The sequence below is a fragment of the Eptesicus fuscus genome, chromosome 4, assembly GCF_027574615.1.
Source record: "Eptesicus fuscus isolate TK198812 chromosome 4, DD_ASM_mEF_20220401, whole genome shotgun sequence".
Classification (NCBI taxonomy): Eukaryota; Metazoa; Chordata; class Mammalia; order Chiroptera; family Vespertilionidae; genus Eptesicus; species Eptesicus fuscus.
The window spans coordinates 82,167,148-82,194,913 of record NC_072476.1 but is presented as its reverse complement, the minus strand read 5'-3'; the positions used below and the strand labels follow the sequence as shown (position 1 = coordinate 82,194,913).

General features: G+C 38.3%; 1 protein-coding gene across 1 annotated transcript in view; it reads right to left on the bottom strand.

The window, feature by feature from the left end:
• Positions 1-27,766, bottom strand: part of LOC103305135 (elongation of very long chain fatty acids protein 7) — a 169,336-nt gene that overhangs the window by 10,282 nt on the left and 131,288 nt on the right. Inside the window, exons 9-13 of the mRNA XM_054715232.1 lie at positions 23,490-23,625; positions 20,609-20,736; positions 19,865-19,995; positions 17,720-17,767; positions 13,318-13,458 (exon numbers count right to left, since the gene is read on the bottom strand). Of these exons, the coding sequence (XP_054571207.1) occupies positions 13,318-13,458; positions 17,720-17,767; positions 19,865-19,995; positions 20,609-20,736; positions 23,490-23,625 (584 nt within the window). The remainder of the gene's footprint in view (positions 1-13,317; positions 13,459-17,719; positions 17,768-19,864; positions 19,996-20,608; positions 20,737-23,489; positions 23,626-27,766) is intronic.

Below are 27,766 nucleotides of genomic sequence, written 5' to 3'. Positions count from 1 at the left end.
TTAAAAAATATGCCAGGTCCCTTTCCTGTGAAAAGGAGAGACCCACAAAAAAAAGTGACAAAATATAAATGTAAGAGATGCTTCAAGAGACATCTGCAAGAGGCATATTAGAGGAACAGTAAGTCACTCAATATGAATGCAGCATAGGCTTTGAGGGTATAAGGGCTTGTGTAGAAGTGAAGCTAAAAATATCAGCAGAGATGAGATCTTAGAAACCCTGAATACCAGATTAAAGAGCATGGGTTTTATCCCAAAGGCAATGGACAAGCCTGGAGAGAAAGAAGAAAGGAGGAAGGAGCTTTTATATACAAGTTCAGATCCTAAATGTTCACCAGAAATACTGCTGCTGATTATCATTACCATTTGTATAGATCTGCTTTCAATTCTACATAATCAAATTCATGAAAAGAAAAAAAGATTTATGACCATGTTTTAATTTATTTTTTCATCTATCTAATAAACTAGAGGCCCGTTGCACGAAGAGATTCGTGCAATAGGCCTTCCTTCCCTTGGCTTCCAGCACCGGTTTTCCTCCGGCACCCGGGATCCAGGCCTGCGCTCCAGCCAGTCTTCCTTCTTCATCTTCGCTGCAGACTCCTGCTGGAGTCTGCCATCTTCGTTTTTGCTGCAGACTCCAGCCGGAGTCTGCCATCTTCGCTGCAGACTGCTGTCTTCATCTTCGCTGCAGACTCTGGAGTCTGCAGTCTTGTCTTCGCTGCGGCACTCTGTTCCTGTAGATCCCTTGCCCCCTGCCCTCCCTCTCATAGCAGGCGTCCTTCCCCGCCTGGCCACTCCGCGCCTGGAGCAGCTGGGCGGCTGCCATCTTTGGCCTTCTAATTTGCATACTCACTCTGATTGGCTGTGGATGTAGCAAGAGGTACGGCCAATTTACATGTTTGTCTATTATTAGGTAAGAAATTTATTTAAGCCCTGCATATATTCCAGGAACTGTTTTAGAAAGGATACACTGGGGAATAAAATAAAATCCTGTCTGATCTCATGGAACTCCCTTCCCAGCAGATAATGAGCACAGATATCCTCCTATATAATAAAGAGGTAATATGCAAATTAACCCTCATGCCCTCACAAGATGGCTGCCTACGACCAGGCGGGCAGGGGGGTTAGTGAGGGACAACCAAACGACTGAATAAGCAGGCTGCATGGGGCGACCAGGACGGCAAGGGGGTTGGTGAGGGATGGCCAAATGACTGAACAAGCAGGCTGCATGGGACGACCAGGCCAGCAGGGGGGTTAGTGAGGGATGGCCAAACGACTGAACAGCAGGCTGCATGAGGTGATCAGGCTGGTGGTGGGGGGGGGGGGGTCATGAGGGGCGACCAGGCCAGCGGAGGGGTGGGGGGGTAGTAAGAGGCAACCAAGCCGGTGGGGGGGCAGTTAGGGGTGACCAGGCCAGCAGAGAGGGGCAGTTAGGGGCAACCAGGCTGGCAAGGGAGGCAGTAAGGGGTGACCAGACTGGCGGGCGGGCAGTTGAGGGTGACCTGGCAGGCAGGCAGATGAGCAATAAGGAGCCAGCAGTCCAGGATTGTGAGAGGGATGTCTGACTGCCGGTATAGGCACTGGGCTTCTAGTATATAAATATGATGTGAGGAAGAAAAATGCTGTGAAGAAAAATAAAGAAGAAAAGAAGCTGGGGAGTGATGGGAAAATACTACTAGTGTTTTGGAAAAGGTCTCTTTCTAAGGAGGTGACATTTGAGCAGTCATCTGAAGGAATAACAGTAAGCCAGGGAAATATCAAAGAGACAAATTTTCAAGGTGGAGGAAATATCAGTAAAGATTTTAATGTGTGAGTATGCTTGAATTATTTGAACAGCAATGAGGCTAGTGTGAAGAGAGTAGTGTGTAATAAATATTCAAATCAGAAATGAGGTTAGAGAGGAAGCCAAGAGATATGCAGAACCTTGTAGACTATCATTAATGACTTTGGGTTTTATTGTAAGTGATCTGAGAAGCCACTGGAGAATTATGGGTAATATAAGGGTGGGGCAAAAAGTAGGTTTACAGTTTTGAGTACACGAAACAGTTTATCCTTGTATTATTCTAGAGGCCTGGTGCACAAAATCGTACATGGATAGGGTCCAGCTGGCCTGACTGGGAGAGGGGCCGCAGGCAGTTGGTGGGCTGGCCCGCCCCCTGGTTGAATTCCCGGTCAAGGGGTCAATTTCCATATTCGCCTTTTATTATATAGGACTAGAAGCCCAATGCACAAAAATTAATGCAAGAGTAGGCCTTCCTTCCCCTGGCTGCCAGCACTGGCTTCCCTCCAGCACCTGGGACCCGGGCTGGCTTCTCCTGGTCCGCTCACAGGCACCCGGGACCCTGGCTACCTTCCCTCCAGCCCCAGTTTCATCAGGAAGGACGTCCGGAAGACATCTGGTCTAATTAGCATATTACCCTTTTATTATTATAGATTACTATATTATTTTACATAGGAATAACTGTAAACTTACTTTTGCCCCACCCTGTATGTACAAATACTCTTCAGATACATAAGATAAGGTGAAATTTGACTCTCTGTATAATTGAAAAAAACAACAACAGGGATTTGTGGGCTAATGTGATAGAAGGCTTCATGGAAAAAGTGGAAGGCTTTGTGGAGAAATAGATCTAGAATTTAATTAATTCTTACCAGTTCCAACTGCTACTTTACCTAAACCTTGCATCTTCCTTCCTCCTTGTTACACGCTTACAATCTACAGCTGCCAGAGTAAAAAGTAATTCAGGAATCTACACTCATAAAAGAGAAACATGCAAATTACCGTCACTGCACTATGCCCAACAGCCAATCAGAGAGAGTATGCAAATTAACCTGAAAAGATGGCGGCAGCCCCGCCCCCCAGCCGCTCTGGGCCTGTGGGAGTCGAACTCGGGCACCAGCACCTGAGGCTGGCTGCAGCCTGGAAGACGAAGAAGCCGCCTGCCCCGTGATCCCAGGCCACAGCCAGCCAAAGTCGACCACATTGCATCCCAGGGAAGATGGAGAAGCCACCCGCCTGCGGTCCATGCGCCAGCACCTGCAGCTGGCTACAGCCTGGTAGACGGAGAAGCCGCCCACCCCACAGTCCCGGGCACCAGTACCTGCGGATGGCTGTGGCCCGGGAGATGGAGAAGCCGCCCACCCCAAGGTCCCAGGCGCCAGAACTTGCGGCTGCAACCTAGGCGAAGCCACCTGCCCACTATCCCCTGCAGCTGTAGCTGGCCTGGGTGCCTATGGCTGACCAGAGGGAGGGAAGCCCAGATCCCGAGTGCCTGTGGTTGGCTGGAAGAGGGAATCCTGGGTCCTGGATGCGGGGCCAAGGCAGAGGTGGTTAGGAGCAATCAAGCCAGCAGGGGAGCAGTTAGGGACAATCAGGCTGGCAGGCAGAAGCAGATAGGGGCAATCAGGTAGGCAGGCGAGCTGTTAGGAGCCAGCAGTTCTGGACTGTGAGAGGGATGACCAACTGCCGGTTATCCCCTGAGGGGTCCCAGATTGGAGAGGGTGCTGGACCCTAACCATGTACGATTTTGTGCACCAAGCCTCTAGGATAATACAAGGATAATTCGTTTATCTGTCACTAGTGGCCCGGTGCACGAAATTCGTGCACCCTTTCCTGCCCCCCCGTACGAATTTCGTGCACCAGGCCACTAGTGATAGATAAAGGAATTAGCAGAAAAATATGCTATATATTCATAGGTATTCTAACTATGTTAATATATTTAACCTTTTGCACTCGGATGTCGAGTGTGACTCGACACGGTTAGCATTAGAATAAAGGAATCGAGAAAAAAGCAAGCGAGTGCAAAGGCTTAAAAGAAATATGAACATAGTGAGGAGAGAAATGGAAAATATAAAAGAGAACCAAATGGATCTTCTAGAGATGAAATATACTAAGCCTCAAACATTCAGTAGATGAAAACCATTACAGATTACATACTGTGAAAAAAAAAAAAATCAAGAAACTTAGACACACAGTAATATACACTTTAGCCAAAATAGAAACAGAGAGAGGGAAAAGTGTGTGTGTGTGTGTGTGTGTGTGTGTGTGTGTGTGCGCGCGTGCCGGGGGGGGGGGGGAGGGGTGAGAGCGGAAAGAGGGCAATGAACAGAGCTGCAGCAACCTGTGGAAAAATATCAAATGATCTAATACATGTATAATTAGAAAAGGGGAAGGAGGTGTAGAAAAATATTTGAAGAAATAATGGCCCCAAAGTTTTCAAATTTGATGAAATCTATAAAAGAACAGATAAAAAAAAATCAACGAATCAAAGTATAATAAACACAAAGAAAATCACATAAAGGCACATTGTAATTAAATTCCTAAAAATCATAGAACTCATGATAGAGGAAACCTCAAAAGTGGTCAGAGGAAAAAAAGACACATTATGGCCAGAGGAACAAAAATAAGGAATTACCATAGACAACTTTAAAGTGCTGAAAGAACAAAAAACTTTTAACATAGAATTTATATCCACTGAAAATATCTTTCAGAAATAAGTCAAAACAAGTACTTTTCAGAGCCCCCTCTCCCCTCTCCAAAAAAGCACAGAATTTGTTTCCAAATAGACCTATACTATAAAAAATGTTAAGAACACTTTCCAAGCAAAAGGAAAATGATATCAGATGAAAACCTGGATCTACACAAAGAAATGAAGAATACCAAATATGTGGGTAGATAAAACTTGCTTTATGTTTCTTAATTTCTTTGAAGGAAAAATATCTGTTTAAAGAAAAAATCACAATGTGTAGTAGGATTTATAAAGTGTTATTTAAAAACATATGTAGGATTATAATGTATGAAACAATAGTACAAAGGGAAAAATGAAAAAATATTGCAACGTAGTAACATTATATGTGAAATAATATAATATTTAAAGGTAGGCAAAGATTTCTTGAGACACAAAAAGCATGAACCATAAAAGAAAATTATGAAGTGTATTTCATCAAAATAAAAAATTTTTGCTTTATATTTATTACTTTTTTAAAAATATATTTTATTGATTTTTTACAGAGAGGAAGGGAAACAGATAGAGAGTTAGAAACATCAATGAGGGAGAAACATAGATCAGCTCCCTCCTGCGCGCCCCCTACTGGGGATGTGCCCACAACCAAGGTATGCCCTTGACCGGAATGGAACCTGGGACCCTTCAGTTCGCAGGCTGATGCTCTATCCACTGAGCCAAACCAGTTAGGGCTATATTTATTATTTTAATAAATATTTTTATATTTCAGAGTGGAAGGGAGAAAGAAAAAGAGATAGAAACATCAATGATGAGAATCATTGATTGGCTGCCTCCTGCATGCCCTCCACTGAGGTTCAAGCTCTGTCCCTCTCCCTTCCTCTCTCTCTAAAAAATCAATAAAAACATATTTTTAAAAATCTTAGAAGTATAGAAGCTCCTTGTGAAAAAAAAAAGATAGAAAGACTTCATGAGACACAAAAATTAATTTGACAAAGTAAAACACAAAAGCTCTTTATCTTGTGATTAAAATTAAAGACAAGTCACAGACTATGAAATGATATCTGTCAGACTGAAGGTAAAAAAAGACTACTAGTATTCAGAATATATATTTTAGAATGACGAGAGAGAGAGAGAGAGAGAGAGAGAGAGAGAGAGAGAGAGAGAGAGAAACAGGTAAAGGATAGAAAAAGTCTTTCACCCAAGAAGAAACCCACATAACCAATAAATAGCAATAAGATTCCTTTCCAGATTAGAAAAATTAAAAAACCAGATGAAACCAAATATCAGTAAGGAAATGGTCAAATAGGAGTATAATGCTAATGGGTGTGTAAATTGATGGAACCACTCTGGAAAGCAATTGGCTAGAGATTTTGCTTCTACAGATAGAAGCAAAATCTAGTGTTAAATTGGGGAGGATGGGCACATGGATGTCTCTTATATTAGTCTCTGTTCTGCCAATTTAACACCATCACCACCACCACCACCTCTCAAATAGTATTTTGATGGAAATCAAATTGCAGGGTTCCTTTTTTACATGCTATTTAAGAACATTTTCTTTTTATGAGCAACACCTCCAATAATAATGAGCACACCTAGCACTAGGTCTTGGCTTCTAAATATCACTTTACTAAAAGGAACCAAGAATCCTTGAAGAAATGGCTGGTTCCAAGGCTTGGAAAAGGAAGTACAAGACGAGCCTGTGGTGCCAGTGCTGTAAGAATGATGGGGACGTGAGCCAGTTTGAGGAGCCTCCTTCAGGGATTTTATGTAGAACAGACTGCTTGGTATTTACTGTCCTATATGTCACTGAGGCTGTTCAGTTTAGTCCCCACTCACAGGTGTGTTTTTTTCTCTTCATACTTTGTTCAGGCTAGCTTTTATTGCTATGTTAGTATTTAAGTTCCTTGATGTTTTTTTGCATTGTCTAATCTGCTCCTAATCCCACCCAATGAGATTTTCCTTTGCAATACTGTCTTTTTTTTAACTCCTAAAGTTCAATTTGGTTCTTATTTCTTTGTTCTTTTTTTTTATGAGACTATCTTTTGTACAATTCAGTGGGTTTGTTCTCTTTGTGCGTTTGTGTGTGTGTGTGGGGGGGGGGGGAGTTAGTATATTCATGAAGCTATGCACCTAACCACTATTTCATTCAAAAAACATTTTTGTCATTCCAAAGAGAAATCCCCATTCCTATTAGCAGTTAATTCCTATAATCTCCCCTGCCCCTGGAAACCAATAATTTCTGTCTCTATAGATCTATCTATTCTGAACATTTCATATAATGAAAGCATACAATATGTAATTTTGAGTCTGGCTTCTTTCACTTAGAATAATGTCTTCACTATTCATCCATGTTATAGTATGTGACAGTATTTTACTCCTTTATATGGCTGAATAATATTCCTTTGCGTGGATATACTACATTTTATTCATTCATCATTTGATGGGCATTTCAGTTGTTTCTACGTTTTGGCTATTCTGAGTAACGCTGTTATGAACATTCATGTACAAGTTGTGTAGGCATATGTTTTCAATTATTTTGGGTATAAAACCCAAAGTGGAATTGCCAAATCACATGTTAACTCCACACAGACTGTCCTCAGGTTACGTCGGACTCGACATACATTGTTTTGTGGTTACGTCACCATCTCCCATCTATACTAATAAAAGGGTAATCTGCAAATTGGTCAGGACGCACTCACAGTAATGACCGAACAGCAGGCTGCGTGGGGTGACAAGGCTGGCAGGGGGGTTAGTGAGGGACGACCAAACAACTGAACAGCAGGCTGCATGGGGCGACCAGGTCAGCAAGGAGGGCGGGGGTGGTGTTAGTGAGGGATGACCAAATGACTGAACAACAGGCTGTGTGGGGTGACAAGGCTGGCAGGGGGGTTAGTGAGGGACGACCAAATGACTGAACAGCAGGCTGCGTGGGGTGATGAGGCCGGCAGGGGGTTTAGTGAGGGAAGCCCAAACGACTAAACAGCAGGCTGCATGGGGCAACCAAACCAGCAGTGGGGGCAGTGAGGGGTGACCAGGCCGGCAGAGGGGGGCAGTGAGGGGCAACCAGGCTGAGGGATGACCAGGCCAGCAGAGGGGGGCAGTGAGGGGCAACCAGGCTGGTAGGGGAGGCAGTTGAGGGCAACCAGGCCGGCGGGGGCGGGGGGGGGAGGAGAGGCAGTTGGGGGCAACCAGGCCGGCGGGGGGGGCAGTTAGGGGCAATCAGGCTGGCAGGCAGAGGCGGTTAGGGGTGATCAGGCAGGCAGGCAGGTGAGCAGTTAGGAGCCAGCAGTTCCGGATTGTGAGAGGGATGTCCAACTGCCTGTTTAGGTCCGATCCCCGGGATCGGGTCTAAACTGGCAGTCGGACATCCCCCGAGGGGTCCTGGATTGGAGAAGGTGCAGGCTGGGCTGAGAGGACCCCCCCCCCCCCCCCCCACACCCTCATGCACAAAATTTGTGCACCAGGCCTCTAGTTTATTTATGAAAAAAAAAAAAAATTCTCTCATTTCGACATATGTACATATGTGCTTTATGTTTTTTATTTATTTATTTATTTATTTATTTACCACAAGTAAAGGTCAGGAATTGTTATCTTTCTTTTACATTTTTTTTTACTGTTTCACTTTTTTTTTTTTTACTGTTTCACTTCATTACTGCTGTGTATGTGCTCCATGTGAGTGATGTAGGTGCTTATTTCTCACTTATCAATGAGAAAACTTATCAAAGTCAATACAACTAGGTCAACAAACCAAGTTACCTGAGTTTGGCAATGTTTTCAATGATGAAATAAGAATAAAATAATAAAAAGATAATTAAAAATCCACCAAATTATCTGTGAGTTTTTTTCAGTCATGAAAACATTTCATTATTTAGCTGTATTGAGAAACAATAAGTGTAAATAATTCAATACTCAAAGAAACCCAACTGTCCCTTAAGAAATAAATGAAATCAATGAAAATTTATAATATTCTCTATCATTAGAGGTTAGGTGACACTGGCCATGATGACCTTCCCTTGTTGTACTCCCTCCCATTCCCCAATGGTTATATAAGATTTTTATTTTCAAATAATTAGGAAAACAAATTTTTATTTTTGTAAAGTAGACCCAATCATTCCACTAACATGTGTAATGTTAACAATAAGCTATTCCTTATGGGAGCTTCAAAAAAGAAGTGAAATATGAAGACTTTTAGAGGGCCTGGAGTTCCCAGAAAGGCAATGGGCCCATGTCTGTTCAGCCAGGGAACAAGAGATTCAAAAAGGGTTTGTTGCAGTTTTGAACAACCAAAGGAATAAAAAAAAATGTCAGGTTTCATTTTCACTGAAAAGAGATATAAAAAGGAAAAGGTTTATACCAAGCCTAAAGAATTCAGACTACACATCAATTGGAAAGAATACCCTGCCTAAAGAAAGACACAGCAAGAGAGACTAGAGGTTTTTAAAGAAAGGCAAACAAGACGCCTTTGTGAATGGCTTAAAAGTAGATATAGATTCACCCACGCACAAAATGGTGCCCTTTCCTACAGGAAGAGTCCCAATGCTTTAGCATATTTATGACTTCTTTTGCTTTTATGCTTAGAAAGTCCTTCATCTACCCCAACATCAGATAAATATCAACTATGTTTTAGAATTTGAATTTTTTACATTTAATTCTCTAACACAGCTGGAATTTATCCTGCTGAATGGTGGGAGAAAGATTTTTTTTTTCCAAAAGTTTTTTCAATCATCCTAGTGACTAACAGTATGCTTATAAATATCTTATGCATTTAGTTATAACCAGGGAATACCTAGGCATTTCTCTAAATTTCCACCTTTTAAGAAGTACCTAATGCCACTTTTGCCAACAATCTTAACATATAACAGTAGTCCTTACATTTGGAGGTGATTCAATATCTCTACCTTGGCCCATCTGCATCTTTAAAAGCTCCAGTCATAAGCAAGACCGGAGCCCTGAGAGCAGAGAGCATCACCAGCAAGAACTTGGACTAACATAGACAAGAGTCCTCTGTTTGATCAAGCACACTACCTAGGCACTCTCTGAAGGAAAAAACAAAAAGAAAAAGAAAAGAGCCAAAGAATAGAAAACTATCCTTATGGATACTTCTAGGTTAAAAACCAGGAGGAGATCTCAACCTTTGAGTAAGATAATCCAGTGTACAATCAGTCTATTGAATTTCAATGGCATTTTATAAACTTAACATTTATAAAGAAGGGAACAGCAAAGAGCTACTATCTCAGTCTTCCAGCCTACTAGCAAATAAACCAGGAGTCTTGGGCTCAACTGCCTACAGGAACAGATAAATGGAATAAATGAGCAAAGGGGATCGAGTGAACTGGGCTTTAGAGTCTGAAAAGCAATGGGGAGCATTGGAGACTTGGCAAACTAGAATTTCATGTCCCTGAAACACTTGCTCCTTCTAGTGGAGACACTACACAGCTGCTGTAGTTTGTGCCACTCAAAATTCAAGCGCAGAATTGCCAGATCCTCCCATTTTCCTAAAGAGTCCAATATTATAAATTCTTACATAAATTTGTTTCTTGGAGTTTGGCAACTAATTAAATTTCTTTTTAAAACATACAGGCCACATGTATGTATGAGCCAGATTGGCCCACAGAACACTACTGTGATCTCAGATTACACACGCAACCCATAAGTCACCCAATTTTCAAAAGTACTCTACCTTGCTCCCATGCCCTATGTGCTTCCTTCCTATCTGCTGCCCTTTCCTCAATATGCCAAATTATTGCAAGCTTCACAGAATCTAGGGTGTGTGTGGAGTGTGAGTAAAGGATGCCATACTACTTCATTCACCCAATTCAAGGGTCAGATGAATTCTGATCTTAATACAAGGAATTGCCATTTTGGAAATAAAAATTAATTATTATGGACAGTTATGTTAGGTCAGACTACTGAGCCAAATTAAATCATTTTTTAAAATTATAAGTAAAGAGTAAGTCTTACATCTCTGAAAAGTCCTATTTTTTTTTTTTTTCTTTTAAGAACTCTTAGATGCCTTGTTTCATATATCAAAAATGATTAACTGCTCTCAGGGTCACAGCTTTGGCATTAGCTAGCATTATTTCATGCTAGAGATCAAAGAATAGACCTCAAAAGAAACTCATTAACAAAACTGAAAATCATTTCCATTGAAAATGCTGTAGGATTTTTAGCTTCTACACAAAATTGACTACCTACTTTAAAATATGTTTACCTAATGGCATCCTATTCCAATCAATGTAAGTCAAAAGGTTTAAGGAATGGGATTCAACCTACACATCTAGTTTGTAGATACACAGTTTCTAGATATCTTTTTCCACAGGCTGTAACAGGATTTCTATCCTATATAATAAAAGGCTAATATGCAAATTGTCCCCTCGGGAGTTCGACAGACCGGGAGTTTGACTGACCGGGAGTTCGACAGCTCGCTATGACGTGCGCTGACTACCAGGGGGCAGCATGGAATGAAGGAAGGCCCCGGCTGGAACCCGCAGCCGGGAGAGAGGGGGATGGGGGGAAGGAAGGCCCCAGCCAGCAGGCAGAAGGCCCTGATCGGCCCTGATCGCCAGCCAGGCCTAGGGACCCTAACCATGCATGAATTTCATGCACTGGGCCTCTAGTATTAAATAGTCTTTGTTAATCATATAAACAAATTATAGTCTTTCGTAATCTAGAAGACTTTCTTCTTTTACTACATAAGGATATGGTTTTTAATGCAGGGTTTCTCAAACATATTCACTTAAGAAAGACTGTATCAGTCCTGCTGGCAGGGCCCAATGGTTGAGGGTTGACCTATGAACCAGGAGGTCATGGTAGATTCCCAGTCAAGGCATATACCTGGGTTGCAGGCTTGATTCCCCCACCCCAGTGTGGGGTGTGCAGAAGGCAGCCAATCAATAATTCTCTCTCATCATTGATGTTTCTATATCTCTCTCAGTCTCCCTCCCACTCTGAAATCAATAATATGTGTGTGTGTGTGTGTATTTTTATTTATTTATTTATTTATTTATTTATTTATTTATTTATTTTTAAACAGAAGGATTGGATCAGGGACGGTTACTATATCATGACCATTTACACACATTAGTCTAGTCTTGCTGATACCCAAGTGTGATAAATTCTCTATTCTATCTATCCTTCTCCACAATAAACCCTCTATTGATGATATTTTAGAGGGTGGCTGCCTCTGACATCAATTTGGAAATAATCAGCTGTAATTCCTAGCTGAGTTCAAAATGGACAAATGTCGTAGAATAGACCAGAGACATAATAAATATAACTGATTCAAATTAGAATTCATTTTTAAAAGTTCCGAGTTCTTTTGTTTCTAAATCAGATAATTTTACAATAAGACATTATGAAAATGGAAAATGAGGGGAAAAAATCTAAGAAGTGATTTTTAATCCAGTTTTTAGAATTCTTTTACCAGTAGCATAATGGGAATTAAGTAGCTATAATGAGAATCTACTCAGTCAGTCCATATGCATACTCAACAACAGCAAGTACTCATCATTAGGCATGATATTCACCAGTACATAAGCCCCCAGTCCTGCTTGGTTATAAACAAAATACCAAGATGACCCAGTGGCTGCAAAACTCAGTAACAAGACAAATCCCTTCATCTGTTCCCAATAATGTCTCTCTGAAAACAGACTCACCCTTATGTACATGATTTATAATTGTTGTTTTTGTTCCTTATTATCAAAAAACCTACAAAATCTTAAAATTTAAAGTACTGTGCTATGAGATCAGGTAAATTATTCACATATTGTTAATACTTTATTTTGCTAGGATACTATGGCGACATCCATACTTCCCAAGAAGGAAGTAAGACGAAAAGGAGGAGAAAGGGGATAAAAGAAAATGGGAAGATTGCTAACCCCACAATACTCAAATCAAGAGTATTCTAATTCGTATAAATTTACATAACAGAGGATGATACCCATACAATGGTCTGGTTATTAAAGCAAACCTTTTGACAATAAAACAGTAGTATTTTTGAACAATCATAAAGCAAGAGGAAAATCTGACTTCCTAGAAAAATAAACAGTTTCAGAAAGAGCCATAGCAAATGTTGATTTTTTTCCTTTTAACCATGTTTTCTCTTTTCCTTTTTTTAAGTTATTTTTTAAAATACATTTTTATTGATTTCAGAGAAGGGAGAGGGAGAGAGAAATAGAGACATCAATGATGAGAGAGAATCACTGATTGGCTGCCTTCTGCACGCCCCCTACTAGGGATCGAGCCTGCAACCCTGGGCCTGTGCCCTTGACCGGAATCGAACCAGGACCCTTCAGTCCACAGGCCGATGCTCTATCCACTGAGCAAAACTGGCTAGGGCTCACCATGTTTTCTTGACAGTGTAAATCCTGAAGTACAAATCTACGTGAGGAATAGCAACAAGTTTTACAAAATGATAAAGTTACTATATTTTGCATGCCACAAATAACAAATAGCTCTATAAAATCTGATTCTTCCATAAAAATAAGATTTCTAAATGAAAATACAACTTCCATACCTATTTATGACATCACATCCAGAGTAGCAGATTTACTCATGAACAGTAAATATCAAATTTACGTTCTTCTCTATCAACTAACTCATACTTTTTTATACAAAAATGACATGCAACATATTATTCTTTCTTAAGAAATAATTAGTTGTCCTTGCTTTGATTTTCATAATAGAGCTTAACCATTTTCATTTCCCCCTTTAAGGACAGGACACCAACTAGGCAAGTACCTTTTAGTTTTTATTTCAAAAACACTATGGAAGTTTGGCTAATGGAGTCTCATGATAATGAAAATGAAGTGATTCAGTATTAGTAATGCAGATAAATGCTCATTATATTCCAACTTACCTAAAACACTGACAAAGGCATCAAAAAGATGAAATGTAAGTAGAGGCTCTTTCAAGTGACCATAGTAATCTGCTATGGTCTTAAAGACATCTTTCTCAAATCCCACGTACATAGGCTGTTTCAAATCTGAACAATTAGGCCCTATTGAAAAAAAGAGAATAAGATAGAAAGAGAAACATTAACAGGGCACCCACTAAGTACTAACCTTTGTGTATATGTATGTTCTGTACAGATATTCAAGATCAGAAAAGTTTTTATGGGGAAAACTTACATCAAATAAATTGACATTATATATTTTGCTTACACAAATATGACAGAAAAGTTTTCATGGGGGAAATTGACATTAAATAAATTGACATTATACATTTTGCTTACACAAATATGATTTATGTCTACATTGAAATCTATTGATTTCATTTAACACAATGAGAAAAATCACTTACTTCCATTTTTTTAAAAAACCCACTCTTTCTTTTATGTCCTTCCGAAAAGCATTTTTATTAAATGTAAACAATGATAATTTTCTTTGAAATATTCAATATTTTCCTAGTCTTGACAGAGTTGACCATGATAACAATTAGCTCATGATAACAATTAGCTCACACATGTAATAGGTAAGTTACAAAACAATCTTAAAGCTTTTCATTATTTTATCATTGCTATATTATAATATTCTAGAGTCAGAGTTGAGTGAAATTATCAAGTTCTGCCTCTAAATTATTTCAGACTGAATAGAATTTATACATTCTTTCTTAAAGGTATTTTGAAAAGGGAATTTTACATTATGTCTTTCATTCTGATTATAAAACTCTCTACTCAATCCCCAACCAACCATCAAAAGATAGTTTATCAAGCAGATATTGCAAAGTTGGAGTAACTATAAGAAGCCTGGAACAACCTCGTCTATCCCTACCCTATGCCAGCAGCAAGGCAAGGATCCACTTGTATCTGGGACCAAAGAGGAACAAGAAATGCTTAGGTCTCTTCAGAGTTGGCAGCAAATGCCCCCAACAATACCTACAGAGACCACAGATTTACACTGTTAAGTGGAGGGACAAACTAGAGCTGCCCATGTCTTCAGGGAAATGGCAAATAGTCCCATGAGGAACAGTTTGGCCAGCCTTCTCTATTTCCATCACCACATGGAAGAAAGAAGTTCAATTGCACTGGCCAGTTCCGGGCCAGCAGAACACAAGACTCAACAACTGTACCCAAAGAGATCTCCTCCCTTAGGAGAATGAAAGATGAAGCCAACAAAAACTGAAAGAAAACTCTAACTACAGAAGTGTTATAACTAGAAAGGATCAAACTGAAAAAGACAAGCATTCTGGGCCTTCACATTTCAAGGCAATTGGGACACAGTGAATATGGCTTTTTGTTGGTCTCTCTAAAAAACTCTTCCTACCTCTTAATATTCTGTACACTTCATATAAAATAATTTGGTTAAAATAACAAAACTTTTGAAAGATCTTTATATGTGGTACCACATTAACCTAGCAGCAAACAACCACCATTTTTTGCTTGCTTCCTCCTCTAAAATATTGCAGGCTAAGTCAAGTGAAATGCTGTCATTAGTTTGATATGTCTCAGCAAGCAATACACATTCCCTTGGCTTACTCCCTCCCAGGATAAATATGCAGTTCATTCTAAGCAATTGTACCCTTTTGTGAACATTCCATCATTCTTGTTAAAAATATGCAAAAAAAAAAAAAAAAAGGGGGGGGGGGTGTTTCCTAAAAATACTTCTGCATAGTGAACTCTATGAGAAGAGGCCATATTTCTAAGATCTTTCATTTCTTAATTATCTTGAACTTCAGAATATTTTTTAAAACTAGTTTTTTATAAATGTTATTCATGACAGATTTTGGAAGAGTTGTTTGTATCCATTTCTGATTGAATTCTTGCAATCTACATGCACAAAGAAGAAAAAAATCAGTTAACCTGATTTTGTATTTATCTGGCATTAGTTCTTCATTCTGCGGTCAACCACAAGGCTAGTCACGAATGAAAGTACCCAGGCCTATGTGTGCATGGTCTACAATAAATGCAGACAGGCTTAAAGAAGAGAGCAGCAGATTTATAGAAAAGAAGGCACTGCCCTAACTGGTTTGGCTCAGTGGATAGAGCGTCGGCCTGTGGACTGAAAGGTCCCAGGTTCGATTCCGGTCAAGGGCATGTATGTACCTTGGTTGCGGGCACATCCCCAGTAGGAGATGTGCAAGAGGCAGCTGATCGATGTTTCTCTCTCATCGATGTTTCTAGCTCTCTATCCCTCTCCCTTCCTCTCTGTAAAAAATCAATAAAATATATTTTAAAAAGAAATAGTTATTGTAATAATTTCATTTAAAAAAAAAAAAGAAGAAGGCACTAGGCCAGTGATGGGCAACCTTTTGAGCTTGGTGTGTCAAACTTCGCCAAAAAACTGAGCATAACTCGGGTAGTGTGTCACTTTGAGGAAAAAACATTATTTCGCAAATGTTTCATCCTCAGGAGCAGCAAATGTTTCATCCTCGGCATGCAGCCGCCTCAGCGGCCGCGTGTCATCAGAAATGGCTACGCGTGTCAGTGCTGACACGCGTGTCACAGGTTCGCCATCACTGCACTAGGCCTTCAAAATATTATATAATCAGTCTATCCTTTCTGCTCCCTTTTAGATGACTACAACAGGAATCTAGACTCATTAAAAATAAAAAGTGTAAGAAATAGTTCATAACTTTAACAGATTCAAAATAAATTTTGGAGACCAATGAGAATTTGGAAAAATTAATTATTTTATAAAACTAATCAAAAGGCTGACTTTGCCCTTTCACCACCTTGTTTTCTTTGACACATAAACAAGCATCTTTATGAATATGCCAACCATCCACTGCACTTGCTACATATGAGACATGTTCCTGTCCCAAGAATTTCCATATAATATAACACCACCTGACACACATGGAGAACATTACTGAGTCGCTCCTCACATCTTTCCTCTCCATTGATGAGCAATTCCAGTTATTTTAACCTTTTCTGCAGAAGTTTGGTGGCTTATTATATATACATCTTCCTTGAGGGAAAACTATACTCTTCACTAAGTTTTGATCATCACTTAAAATTCAACATTATAGATACACCTTAATATACACTTTACAACATACTATAGTCCAGATTTGTTATTCTGGCTTCCTCAACCTCCAAGTCCTAAGTTTGCCAGGAATTCAGAAATGGGCCATTTAACCTCCCATTTACACCTTCTATCTTGTCACTGCCAACTCTGGCCAAATATATAATTTAAACTTAAGTGGTTTCAAATGATGGAGCAAGAATAAAAATCACTCTCCCAAGGTAAAACCATAGAACTCCACATCTCAGAGGTTCCAAAATATTAACCAAAAATGGACAATAATTTTAATAGTTAAACATGGAGAACTTTGGGCTTCACATAAACTAATATTGCTATTCACACTCAGAATAATAATATATAATCATTTTTTGTATATTACCACTGAGATCACCCACTATCATCTGAATAGTTATTTTAATTTCATTCTATAATCAAACAAAACTAACTTCAGTTAAGTAATTCAGAGTCTACTAATTCAAGAATGTATACACCTATCTCTGCTCATACTAGTCTCACCCAAAAGGGAAGAAAGAAACTACCTCTCTGCAGTGATCTGTGAGACTTCAAAAGACCCAGAGAATATCACCACTATCAGTCAGCCAAATAACTAGAATTCTTCTTGTTAAAACCATTGGTTTGAGTTAAGCCATTAACCATTCTTTGGGTCAAGCCTTCTGAAAATCCCCCCCAAAATAGTAATGTTAAAAGAGATACTTCAATTATTCATCGTTTCACAGTGCCTGTGATATCCAATAAAGTGATATAATTCTTAGGATAGTTGAATAAAGTAGATATCAACTGCCTATGAAATGGATTTTGTATGCCTATGGAAACCTCAAAGGGACCACCCTGATACAGGTGCCTTCATCGTACGTCCAAATTACTGAAAGTCTTTCTTGCTTCTCTACATGCAGGTTCTTCTCCTTCCAAACCATCCTGCATTCCAATCAGATTAGCCTTCTAAAACATTTCTCTCCCACTTAAACTACTGCCCTGTAAAAAGCCAATAGTAGACAGGATCTGCTAAGCAAACCGATGATGTAAATATAGGACATACTTAGGAACACACGTTTTAGGAATAAAAATCAGACAACAGAAAATGAAAACACAAATTCCTTTAAACGCATTCTATAATCAGCCCTTTCACCAAGTCACACATTTATCAGTAAAAATACAGTAATCTCAAAATTATTAACTACCAATCACACAGGTTCAGGTCATTGAGCAAAAGTATATTCTAATTCAGGGTGCCAATTTCTGTTAAATTCATAAAATTGGCAGACAATAAGTACTTACAATTTGCCAAACACTTCATTGCTGACAGTACCCAATGAGGAAGTTCTTCTGCAGAAAAATAAAAAGATATTTTATTCAATTGCATATAACTCTAGAAATTACATACATAATTGATATCATAAGAATGTAGTTCTTGCCTAAGTAGTATGGAACATATCTGCTAATCAAAATCACCTATTTATGTATTAGAACTTGAAAAGATAAAAATTTTTCCTTAGCAGCAATGGTACATTTGCTTGTATAAATCATGCCTGCAAAATTCTCTAAGGACAAGATGAACTTTTTAAAGCTTTAGTGACAAGAAGAAATTTGATCATTTGTTCTAGGGAAACAAACTAACAAACAAATCAATTATCCTAAGAATTATATCAGGCAATGAAAAAAAGAGGACAAGCAAAAATATTAGTCATGAAATGCATTTGTGAAACCAGTTCACCAAAAAATAAAAAAATAAAAAAAGGTGAATTCTGTATGTCCAAGGTCCAATATAGGTATCACTTTACTTGTTCCAATTTTCAAAATGTTTTAAGCAAACCAAGTTCTACTGACATATTAGTGTAGGCTATTCATATTAGAACAGCCTTAAAACAATAATGGTTAACACACTGCTACAAAAAATCCTAGGTGAGCCATTCTGGTAGTCTTTTCCTCCTGCCTGGCCCTGTCACAGGCATCTGATGAGATGGGCTGGCACTCACACTTCCACTTCTTCATCTTCTCTACTTTCGGTAAAATTGAAAAGACACTGAATTGTTAGACCTAATGAACCTGAGACTTGAGAGTGCTCTCCTTGCTGAAGAACTTACTTAATAAGACAAAAAAAAAAGACTGGTCATCCAACTGGTAGCTAAAAGTATTAATGTTTGCTATACTCAGAGAATGTGAAAGTATTTTAGATCTACTTCAAAGGCAACACCCCCCTCATTCTATGTAACTTAATTTTACAAGTTGGTATTAACCAGACAACTCATAAATTCACAAATCTATTTCTGTTTCCTGGTGTCCTTCATTCCTGATACAGGGGCTAAAAAGGGGGAGTATTTCAAGTTTCAAAGACACATTCTGTTCCTGTCAGGAAACTTGGCCTTGAGCAACCTCTTCCCTCTCACCACTGCTCGGGCCCCTTCTGGTACAGCTCTGTCTGCTGCCAGGGGTTCCAGCCTAACTTTAATAAAACCCAAAAGTACTGTACCACCTTCCCACAGCCAAAGGTCATTCTAATTCCAGCTAAACCCCAGGATTAAGTGTTTGAAGTAAAGGAAGACCCAATCAAAGAGCCTGTTCAATTCTAGCCCATCCCTTATCCAGGGGAAGGAAGTTGTAAAATCAGTTTGGAGATTCTGGCCCACTACATGTATTGTGAGTGTATTTTTCAAAAATCAGAGCCCTACCCAGTTTGCCTCAGTGGATAGAGCGTCAGTCTGCGGACTAAAAGGCCCCAGGTTCAATTCTGGTCAAGGGCACATGCCCAGGTTGTAGGCTCCATCCCCAGTAGGGGACATGCAGGAGGCAGCTGATCAATGATTCTCTCTCATTATTGATGTTTCTATCTCTCTATCCCTCTCCCTTCCTCTCTGAAATCAATAAAAATATATTTAAAATAAAACAAAACAGGATAGCTGCTAAATGTTTTGTTCTTTTCCTGATTTGTAAACTGGCTTGAAAAAAAAAAGTATACAAAATTGAAACACCTTCAACCTCTAAAAAGCTACCTTTATAAAAAGAAAAAAAGGACATAAACCAAAATATCTCAGAAACACTGACACGGAAATATCATAACAAAAAGGTCAATGAGAACCTAAAATCAATCAGACCCCAGAATCCACCTGAAAACTGACTCAAGCTCTAAGATAGGTCTTAAACCTACTCACTTTTTAGGGATTTTCTGAGGATAATACAGAACCTCTTAATGCCCACTGAGGCTAATTGAACTGGCCTCTGGATGGATTTTGCTGACGTTTTCACTCCTGAGTATTCATCATTCTATGACATTTCTTTAATCCAAACAATTAGTTAAAAGGTATCAGGATGCGAGATGAGAAAGTATAAATTTAGTTAGGATTTAGAGAAGCATCAAATAGAAGGTGATAGATAAGCAGCCAACATATGGATCAACCAGAAACAAAATGGTTTCTATGCACTTACTTGATTTGTCATCAAGGATAACAACTCCCTGCTGGCTCACACTATATACATTATGTATGATGAACTTGGACTTGACAAGTTTAATGTCTAAAACTTCTTCTAAGGAATCTAGGCCAAGGATTTTCTGTAAACTAAAAAGAAAGATGATAATTATATTATTTAGTTAAATTTTTTAAGGTCATTATTTACCCCAAATCCCAGCACTGTAAAATATCAATCTTTAAACTGTGTTGTTTTCTTGCATTTCACCCAATTCTTGTGGGGCAAAAGGCTAGAAAATGATTATGATAGAATACACTGAAAAATATCCTTTTGCCATTAACATATTGCTTTAGTAATTTAATGACGTAACACCTTAAATGCCAAGAAAATTTCATAAGATATTATAAAAACAAGAATTAGCTTATCCAGTGATGAAAAACAGCTACTAGTACATCTTTGTGAGAAAAAACCCTGCTATTAACTTTAATTATATAGTACATAAAATATTTAAAAGACCAAATTTCTCACTGTATTTCATTGAGTTAAAGAACTTTCAAATGTCTACTCTTAACTATTATATAAATTACATAGAAAATAAAACAGAATCCAGTTAAATTATGTTTGATAAGCAGCACAGCTGCAAATAATGCAAAATTGAGATTTTTATACGTAATTTCAGAAAATTAAATATTCAGAGATTAAGAAAGAAGAAAATTAGAAAAAAACACACTAAAAAGTCTCATTAATATCAAATGCACATACTGTGATAATGTCATAGACTTCCATATCTCTTCTACATTGGCCTCTGTCAGCTGTCTGCGGTAGACAAGGCGGCAAGCCGGCACCTCTCCAATAGCAATACTGTGACGCTTGTACCACATCTCAGAATTCTGATGGCAGGGAGGGGAGCAGAAAGAAAGAGAATATTTCAATTGACAGTGGTATTGTTTTATAAGAAATTCTTTAATTTTGTTATTTGTAATTTGATTTAAAATAAAAAGAAATAAACTAACTTTCTTTGCATGCAGTGCAGAGAAATAAAGTATGGCTATTAAAAATCAGGTCATATTATAAATTAAGATTCAGGAATTACAGAAGAGCTCTGATGATAAGCATGACATTTCCTGTGGGAGTTCCAAATAATCAAGAGAAGTAGCAATGAAATAAAACTTTATTATTTCAAAATTAAATAGAATACCTATTTATACACTGTCCAAATTGAATGATTATTTAAAATAAAATTATATTATAATCAAGAGTTCGCTCATTTTTGTAAGCTAAGATCGAATAAGTACAGTGTTGAATAGCAGCCCCCAGACTGTAGGCATGTGCAAAAGGCAGGTAAAACAAACCTCCACAGAGAACAGCTTGAGATGGCAAGGAGAAAAACTAATACACAACAAAAATGTTAATATTAGTTCTCTCTGGATGATATTATGAGTATTTTTTCTTTTGTCTCTGCCTGTAAACAATTCTTTTAAATACATTACTAAGTACCTGTGTGAACTCACTTGATTCTCGAAACAACCCTACCCAAGAGGGGTATTATCATCCCAGTTCCACCCAAAAGAACACTGAGACAGAAACACAATGAATTAAACAGACACAAGCTCAAATAGGTAGTAAATGGAGGAGCCAAGATTCAAGAGCCCACACTTACTTTCCACATTATACTGCCACCCTCAGCAAACACAAGAAATAAATTTATGTATTTCATTTTATTCTATATAATGGCTAGGCAAGGGAGAAGATAGGACAAAACAAAAACCAACAAGCAAAGTGGAGGCAAAAACAGAGAGGGAAAGTAAGAAATAAAAAAAATGAATAAGCTCAAGTTCTTCAAGATGATGAACTATTTCTCTATTGATTACCGCCATCATTCTAACACCTATATCAAGGGAAACAGATCCTGCTCGCCATTCCTTCTTTGGACAATTCTCAAGAAGCAGCAGTCTAGGCTTTAGTGGAATTCTAACAAGCAGGGAGCTTTCAAACTTCTACCACTCCATTTAAGGGGGAAGTATGAGAAAAGGCAAGACAATAGTTATCAAAACAAATGTAGATTCAGATGACCAGAAAAATGATACACTGGGGGCAGGGAGGTGGATGAATCGAGACACTGGTATACCACTTCGGGGATCCTGAAAGATTTGAAACTGAACAGAAGACAGAAGTCACTGTCATTGGTGCATTAAAGTATGCTAATGAGCAGTTGGTTTTCCTAGAGGTAATTCCAGGAATATTTTTACTTTGAAGAACCAAATAGAACAGAAAAGGGAAGTTATTATTGATGGCATAAACACACATTAATTTAATATGGGATTCTATCTCTTTTGTTGAATAATAATTCTACGGATGGGGTCATATTAGATGTTTAAATGTGAATGTGCAAAAATAATATACCTTATCTCACAGAACTTATATTTTAATTTTCTCTAGGATAGGGACTAGCAAGCAGACCTTAATTAAGTGTTCCTTATTAGGAATTAAATAGTCCTCAAATACCCTTTGTGCTCACTCTTTCAGAATAGTTCCACTATGTTTTCTATTAATCTATGTTTGTATTGTTATGCTTCAGTAGACTTTGAATCCTTTTAGAACAAAACTGTATCACATATTACTGTAACTGTAGAGCCTAGTACAATGCAAGACACACAGTAGACACTCAATAAATCTTTGTTGAGTGAATAAGTTAATGACTTCCAAACATGACTGCTCCCCTAAGTTCCAGCGCCATTATCTCCATCTGCCTATTAGACACTTCATTTAATACAACCCAACTTTATCATCAAACATATTTAAAACCAAATTCATCACTATCCCTGACATATCTGTAAGCCCTTATAGAGACCCCATTTCTGTCACCAGTGTTACTTTTTCTTGAATTATCTTTGATACAGCCTAAGCTGCTTAACTATATTCTCCAAACTGAGATAATACAACTTCTTCAGATATTTTTTCTTCTCATTACATTGCCAAAAAATGTTTACATCAAATCTTTGCAAACAAAAGCATGAATTGGACATCAAGTCATATAAGACTAGATTAATTAAACACATTGGTGTTACTATAATTCTTAAAAACTGCCATACAAAATTTGTCTCTGCATTTTATTTTTTAAGCATTATTTCAATCTTGGTAGTCTTTAATGGAGATATTTTAAAGAAAAAGTAGGTCCCCAAAAAAGTTCATTGCATAATCAGCATAGGTTTTCTAAGATTAGCAGATTCTACCTTTTTTCATATTTTGTGTAGGGCTCATTCCACAATACTCCATGCCCCAACCTTCTCACTCTCAACTGGTGATAAAATTCAGGAGGAGGAGACAAAGAGGGAAAAGAACAAATTATAGAACTGAAAGGAAAAGAATAAAGGAGTTTTAACAAAAAACTTTTTGGTCTGAACATATGAAAACAGCTACCATATCTTCAGTCAAAATCTCAATGGGCAAGAGTGATAAAATGCAAAACTCAGTCTTTGTTATTGGTTTCTCAGCTATTGACACGTAAGGTATTGTTTTAAAATACTTTCAGACCAAAGTTCATAAGGAACTAACAGAGAGAACTGGACTAAGCCTGGTGGTTCACAGACTACTACTTATTCTTCCTGCTGCTAGCCATCAGTCTTTTAGTAATGGCACTTACCATCACAAGTGGCCTTACTGGGATGTTTTCTTGTGACACGCCTGGTGGGGAATCATTCCATTCTGGAAATTTAATAGCATCCTTTTGGTATGGGGGCCTCTTTGGATATGGTTTCAAGGGTGAGGAAGGAGGAAATCTAAAAGCCAAGAAGAAAACCATTATTATTATAGTCAGTGGAAGACAACACAGATATTTTAACAATAGTCACTTCTTGTGTCCTTGAGAATTTATATAACAGCAAACTTCATATACTAAATGAGTTCATACTTAATCAAATCATTATACGTGGCTAACTATAACCAACAATATTTTTTAAAAATATTCATTCAGGCCAGCTGGCGTGGCTCAGTGGTTGAGCACCAACCAGTGACCCAGGAGGTCACAATTTGATGCCTGTTCAGGGCATATGCCCAGGTTGTGGGCTAGGTCCCTAGTGTAGGGTGTGCAGGAGGCAGCTGATCAATGATTCTCATCATTGATGTTTCTATCTCTCCCTTCCTCTCTGAAATCAGTAAAAATATATTTTAAAAAATATATTCATTCAGCCCTGGCCAGTATGGCTCAGTTGGTTGAGCATCATCCCGCACACCAAAAGGTCACAGGGTCAATTCCCAGTCAGGGCAAATCCTCAAGTTGCACGCTCAATCCACAGTCAGGGTATGTGTGGGAGGCAGCCAATCGATGTTTCTCACATTGATGTTTCCTCTCTAAAATAAATAAAAACTAATTTTAAAAAATCCACTCATCATGCCCATCAAATAACATTTGTGAAGAAAAACAGGAATCAAGCATATGACAGATTTTTAAATAAATAGAATTTATTCTCTTATTATTTGGCTTTCATGATTAAATATGTTCTTAATGGGATGCCCAAGTAAGCCATTCCTTTCACCTAGCTCAAAATCCTTACTGCCTCATAACTCCAGCTGAAATTTGTAGATGATAAGCATACAAATAGAAATTGATAGATAAGTCCTTGGTAATACTTGCTAAGGAAGCATAATACTTGCTAAGGAAGCATATATAAATAACAAAAATCATTTGATCTAATATTCATTTTTATAACTACTTCTAATAAAGATTAATCCTCCTTCCCTAAAATATCCAATACTTCACACTGAGATTGAAGCTTTGGTCTAGAAATTCATCTCCAAGGAGGTAAAAGCTGTCCAATGTCATTATTCTGACGTTCAATAACCCACTGTTCCTATCCCTCCTAGGTTTCAACAGCATTACTCCTGAACTAACTCATAGAAGCCTAAATACAATCTAACTCTCTATGAACTAGTCTAGACCATACCTGATAAAGAACAACAGAAATGTAATTAATACATAATTTACTTAAAGGCTCTTTTTCTGTTAGCTTGTTAGAAAACAACACATTGCATTGCACTGTATTGCATTGCATTGATGAACTAATGCAAGAACTCTAGTTGTTAATGTTGACATAGAAGTCAGTAGGCAATTAACTTTTTGTTTGTTTTAATCCTCACCTGAGGACATGATTAGAGAGAGGAAGCAGGGGTGGGGTGGTGGTGGGGGGGTGGGAAGCAAACACATACATTGATATGAGAAATATTGATTGGCTGCCTTCTCTTCCAGGAACCAAACCCACAACCCAGATATGTGCCCTGACCGGGAATCAAACCGGCAAACTTTGGTGTACAGGACAACATTCAATCAACTGAGCAACTCTAGTCAGGTGGTAATTAACTTTTTAGTTTGACTTTTTACTTATTTAAGCCAAAATAAAGGCTTAAAATTTTGTTCATGATACCCATTGGAAAAATCAATCAAATAAATTATAAAGATCTTATTCCTAAGACAAATGCAGAAATGAATCATTTTTAAATGTCTATTGTTTATAAGGAAACTTTTATCGAGATGAAACAGAAAGAATCACAAATAAAGAGTACTATGGAGAAACATTTCAAAAGCAGTCACAATAGACTTGGAAAAAGATGACTGACCGAGAGAAGCTAAGTTTCATCTTCTCTGAAAAGAACATCCAATAACTACACTTTATTTGAAAGGTCAGTTTTGAGTCAGTAAGAAAATAATGAGGTCTGCAAATCATTAAATCAAATTAAAAATAAATAAACTGAAAGATAGCTTAAATTTTTGGTATTAAGTTACCAAGGCAGATATCTCCAAATGATTCCAAAATACTATTAAATGGAACTCTAAAGTCAGTAAAAGTTACCCTAGTTCATAAGTAGAGCATGGCTTATAGAAATCCAGTCCTGTTTTGTTTTTTTTAGATGCCAACAATCACAACAAAAGTCCTATTTCCAGCCAAAGTATAGCATGTATGCATACATACACACTCACTCACATACACTTTCACATTCACATACTATACTTACTGCATATAATTCCAGCAACAATGTAAGGACAGCAACTACCCTAAGAGCATCCTGCCACAAAAAGCAAAACCCATATAGAGATGCCCTGAGGATGAAACCTCGTATAGAAAGGAGAGGCCAAAAAGCACAAAGGCACCATGTTTGTAAGCAGAGAAAGAAGCCATTTTCGAAGTGAATTTTCTAGCTCAACCAATGGCTTATGGGTAAAGGGCAAACTGCCAAATGAACCTCTTTTAAATTTTTGACCAAAAAAAAAAAAAAAATGAGCAAAATAAAACACTTTAAGCCCTCACCGGTTTGGCTCAGTGGATAGAGCGTCAGCCTGCGGACTAAAGGGTCCCAGGTTCGATTCCGGTCAAGGGCAGGTAACTTGGTTGCAGGCACATCCCCAGTAGGGGGTGTGCAGGAGGCAGATGATCGATGTTTCTCTCTCATCGATGTTTCTAACTCTCTATTCCTCTCCCTTTCTCTCTAATAAAGTATATTTTAAAAAATAAAACTCTTTAAGTCATCAAAATAACATCACAAGGAGACAGCATTTCACTTATCAGACTGGCAAAAATTTAAGTCAGTCAATATCAAATATTTTCTACTGGAATAAAAATTAGCATACTCAGTATGGAAAAGTTTGGAATTACCTAGTAAAGTTGAACATGCATACTGGTATATCCTCTAATATAATTCCACTCCAAGGTAATTCTGGGTATCCTAAAGAAACTTCCACATGTGCAAAAGGAAACAGGTTCATAAATGTTCGTGGGAGCATTGTTTATAAAGCAAAAAAACTGAAAGCAACCCAAATCACCACTAACAGAACAACAGATATATTGATATAACAAAATAGAACATAAATGAGAAAACCCAGGAACTATAATTAAATATATCAACATGGATGAATTTCAAAAATCATGAGAAATATAAGAACAAATCTGAGAAGCACAGACATTCTTTAATATCTTTTATATAAAGTTCAAAACAAAAATATTTCAGAAACAAATCAATATACTGTTTAAGGATTTAAGTGTTAAAACACTAAAGAGAAGCGAGGGCATGATTAAGACAGAAATCAAGATATTGATGACCTCTGAGGAAAATATGCAAATTGTGGGTAAACAGATGTTCATTTTATCATTATTATATAAATTGTTCAGCTACAAGTTATACATTCTTATATGAAAGATCTATTTTTCAATAAAATTGAGAACATTAAAAAAGAACAGTGCTCCCTCTAGTGGGCTATATTTGTTTCTGCTTTATAAAGTATAAATTTAATACTAACATGATCATGGATTCCAGAATTTCAAGTTCTTTAGAAATGATCTAGTACAGACTCCACATTTGTACACTGAGGCTAGAAAAGATACTGACCACAGTTATCATCTAACAAAAAAACTCAGGTTTCCTACTGCCACCTCCATTGCCAAATATTGACTGCAAAAAATAATCTTATATAATAAAAGCCTAATATGCAAATTGTTCGACCAGGAATTCGATCGCTTGCTATGAAATGTGCTGACCAGCAGGGGGCAGCGTGGAACATTGCGGGCATTGGCAACACGGCTCTGGCAGAGAGCAGCAGTGGAGGCGCTGATGGCCCCAATGGGCCCCCACAAGAGCAGGACTGCGGCGGGATGGTGGAGCAGGTGAGCAGGCAGTGCCAGGCCAAAGCAGGTGTGAGCGGGGGCCCGATTGCCCCGCCAATAGCCCCGCAGCCGGGATGGTGGAGTAGGTGAGGGGGCAGCGCCAGGCAACAGCAAAGTACCAGGCGGGGTTGCGGGGCTGTGAGCCTAGGGGAGTGAGCTGGGGCCTGATCCCCGCAGGCCACCCCAAGGGACCCCACCTGTGCACGAATTTGTGCACTGGGCCTCTAGTAATAATAATAATTAGAAAATAATCTATACTACAACTAGT